The sequence below is a fragment of the Chrysochloris asiatica genome, unplaced genomic scaffold (assembly GCF_000296735.1).
Source record: "Chrysochloris asiatica unplaced genomic scaffold, ChrAsi1.0 scaffold00638, whole genome shotgun sequence".
NCBI lineage: Eukaryota > Metazoa > Chordata > Mammalia > Afrosoricida > Chrysochloridae > Chrysochloris > Chrysochloris asiatica.
This window is the reverse complement of record NW_006409156.1, coordinates 189,780-192,536: the sequence shown is the minus strand read 5'-3', so window position 1 is coordinate 192,536 and position 2,757 is coordinate 189,780. Positions and strand designations below refer to the sequence as shown.

The 2,757-nt window shown below is 47.3% G+C and overlaps 1 protein-coding gene across 1 annotated transcript in view; it reads right to left on the bottom strand.

Annotated features, from left to right (window-relative positions):
• Nucleotides 1-1,966: 1,966 nt before the first annotated feature.
• BRCA2 (breast cancer 2, early onset) overlaps nt 1,967-2,757 on the bottom strand; it is an 82,747-nt gene continuing 81,956 nt past the window's right edge. Inside the window, 2 exon segments of the mRNA XM_006877849.1 lie at nt 1,967-2,071; nt 2,291-2,391. Of these exon segments, the coding sequence (XP_006877911.1) occupies nt 1,967-2,071; nt 2,291-2,391 (206 nt within the window).

The following is a 2,757-nucleotide window of genomic DNA, read 5'->3' as shown; positions in this document are numbered from 1 at the left end:
GAACATAACCACCACCACAGGTACACTTTCAATGGGCTCCTGGGGTGGAGCTGTAGGATCAGTACTGGACTGCAAACCACAAGTTCGGTGGTTCAAATTCACTAGCTGCTCCTCAGAAACACTATACAGGGTTGCTATGAGTTGGAACCAACTCGACAGCACTTCACAACAATCCACTGTCGAATAATGAGGGCCACTTAGAGATTTGACTCCTGGTGTGGTGCTGTAGGATCAACACTGGACTGTGAACCACAAGGTCAGCGGTTCAAACCCACCAGCTGCTCCTCAGAACTCTATACAGTGCTGCTGGGAGTCGGAACCGACTCAATGGCACTCAACAACAGTGCATGCTTTCTGCCCTATTCCTCAGAAACCCTATACGGGGTCATTGTGGGTCAGAACTGACTCTAAAGCACTTCACAACAGCGCACGCTTTCCTTACTTACAAAAGAAAATCCGTCTTTAGGAAAATCCGGGGTGGGCGGCAAGTGTGTCAGTGGGGCTGCTCAGAAGAGAAGGTGAGGGGTCTCTTAACTCGTCTCCACGCCACTGAATTGGACACGCAGGAGTGGTTGAATCAGTATGTTTTGATGTGTGTATTTTCAACAATAACAAAATAATCAACATTGGCTATTGTCCTGGTAGCGTAGTGGTTACAAATTGGGCTGCAAACTGCAAGGTCAGCAGTTCGAAACTACGAGATGTTCCGTGGGAGAAAGATGAGGCTTTCTGCTCCCGTAAAGATTTACAGCCTCGGAAACCCTGTACAGGGTCGCTATGAGTCAGAACCAACTCCATGGCACTTAACAACAATTGTCCTGGTGTGGTGCTATGGGCTAATGTGCTGGACTGCAAGGTCTGTTTCAACCGCAAGGTGGTCATTTCAAGTTCACCAGCCACCCCTGGGGAACCTTATACAGGGTTGCTGTGAGTTGGAACCGACTCCATGGCATTTAACAACACTGTTCAACAAGTGTAAGTAAAACAAGCCTGTCTTCATAAGACATCAGTTTTTCAAATGACCTGATTTTTAAAAGCTTATACCTATAAATGGAGTCCTGGTATGGCGCTATGGGTTAATGCGCCAGACTGCAAAGCCGTTTGAACTGCAAAGTCGGTGGTTCAAGCTCACCAGCCACTCCTTGAACACTCTATAGTTTTTGCTGTGGGTTGCAACCAACTCAATGGCACTTAACAACGACATGTCTATAAATGTATTGACAGCCTAAAATGTTTGAGTGTGCAAGGAATTAGGCATTCCAGGACATGGGTCATGTAGCCAGTTGCTACCTACTTACCGAGTTGACTCCCACTCAACAGTGACCCCGTGTGGGCTGGAGAAGCGTGCTTTGCCAACGGCAGGAGTTTGGGAAGTAGATACCCAAGCCTGTGTTTCGAGGTGTGGTTAGTGGTAAACATTTAACCACTGGCACCAAGAAGTTGTGCTCACTGTCAAGATGAGCCGTGTTGGTGTTTTCTGTGGGATTAATGTACCTACCATAAATCTAGAATGTTCCTTATACTGAAACTGGGTTTATGAATCCAAATGGAATCAGAGCAGGTGACCAGGCTAGAGAAGACCTCATGGGATGTATGCTTGCTTTCTTGTTGACCAACAGCTTTCTCATGTTCTGTGGAGTATTATTTTCCGTGTCCCAGATATGGTGCTTTTATGATTATTAAAAGTCGTATATAACATTTAACATGGGTTTACCACTGACTGTTTTTTTCAATCAGTAATGTAAAAAAAAAAATGGCCTGAACCCCAAGGAAACTAACCACACAGGAACCACTTTTTCTGCATCATAAACCATTTACCAGTCTCTCTCAGCGCGCTAGATACAAAAGGACTGAAAGCGAAAGACAAGCTTCGTCAGTACCAAATGAAGGTGCGCGCAGGGACTCTACCAGGATGGTCCCCAGGGTGCTGGGTTGGGGTCTTTCTGAGGGCCTTCTAGGGTAGCAACTAGTTCTGCTTGATGTTCGTCAGGGGACTCGGCACACGAACTCCTTGCCTGTACATCTCGGGGAAAGGGGACTGCACCCGGGGGCTTAGGGAGGTGTTCTCAGCCTATGACGTCAAAAGGCAGGCTTGGGCATATGTTGGTGTCTACCGCACATGACTGATGCCAGGTCTGGTCCTGTGACCCGTCTCATTTTTTCCAGTTAAGCTGAAAGCTGGTGGTTTGCCTCATGAGGGAACCGGAATCAGAAATGAAGGCTGATTAGTGGGTCTCACCTTGAAAAAACAGCAGACACAGGGGTAACTAATGAAGCGAACCTGCCTCACCTTGCTCATGTGAATGATTGGTTTGTTCACGGAGTTAGAACTGACTCCGCAGCCATAATTGGGGTACGGAGGAAAGACTGCTTCCCCGAAAATCCCGTTTTCTGCCCGTGATGGCACGTCAACATGTTCATGATGACAGCAGTGCTCTGCTCTTCAGCAAAGTTCTGAACACTGAACAGCGGGTTGGTGGACAATGTTAAATGTAAACGAACCTGGGGAGGTGGGGTGATTATAAAGTTCACTAGACTCTTATGTGCCCAAGCCCACCTGGCATGTGGGGAAGCTTCAAAGTTCACGGAAAAATGGAAAGATAATGGAATTGTCCCACGATCCCTGAGAGGCCTCTCCTATACCCACCTTCTGTAATGAAGAGATAATGGAATTGTCCCACGATCCCTGAGAGGCCTCTCTTATACCCACCCTCTATAATGGAGAGAGGAGCTCTGGTAGCGTAGTGGTTACGAATC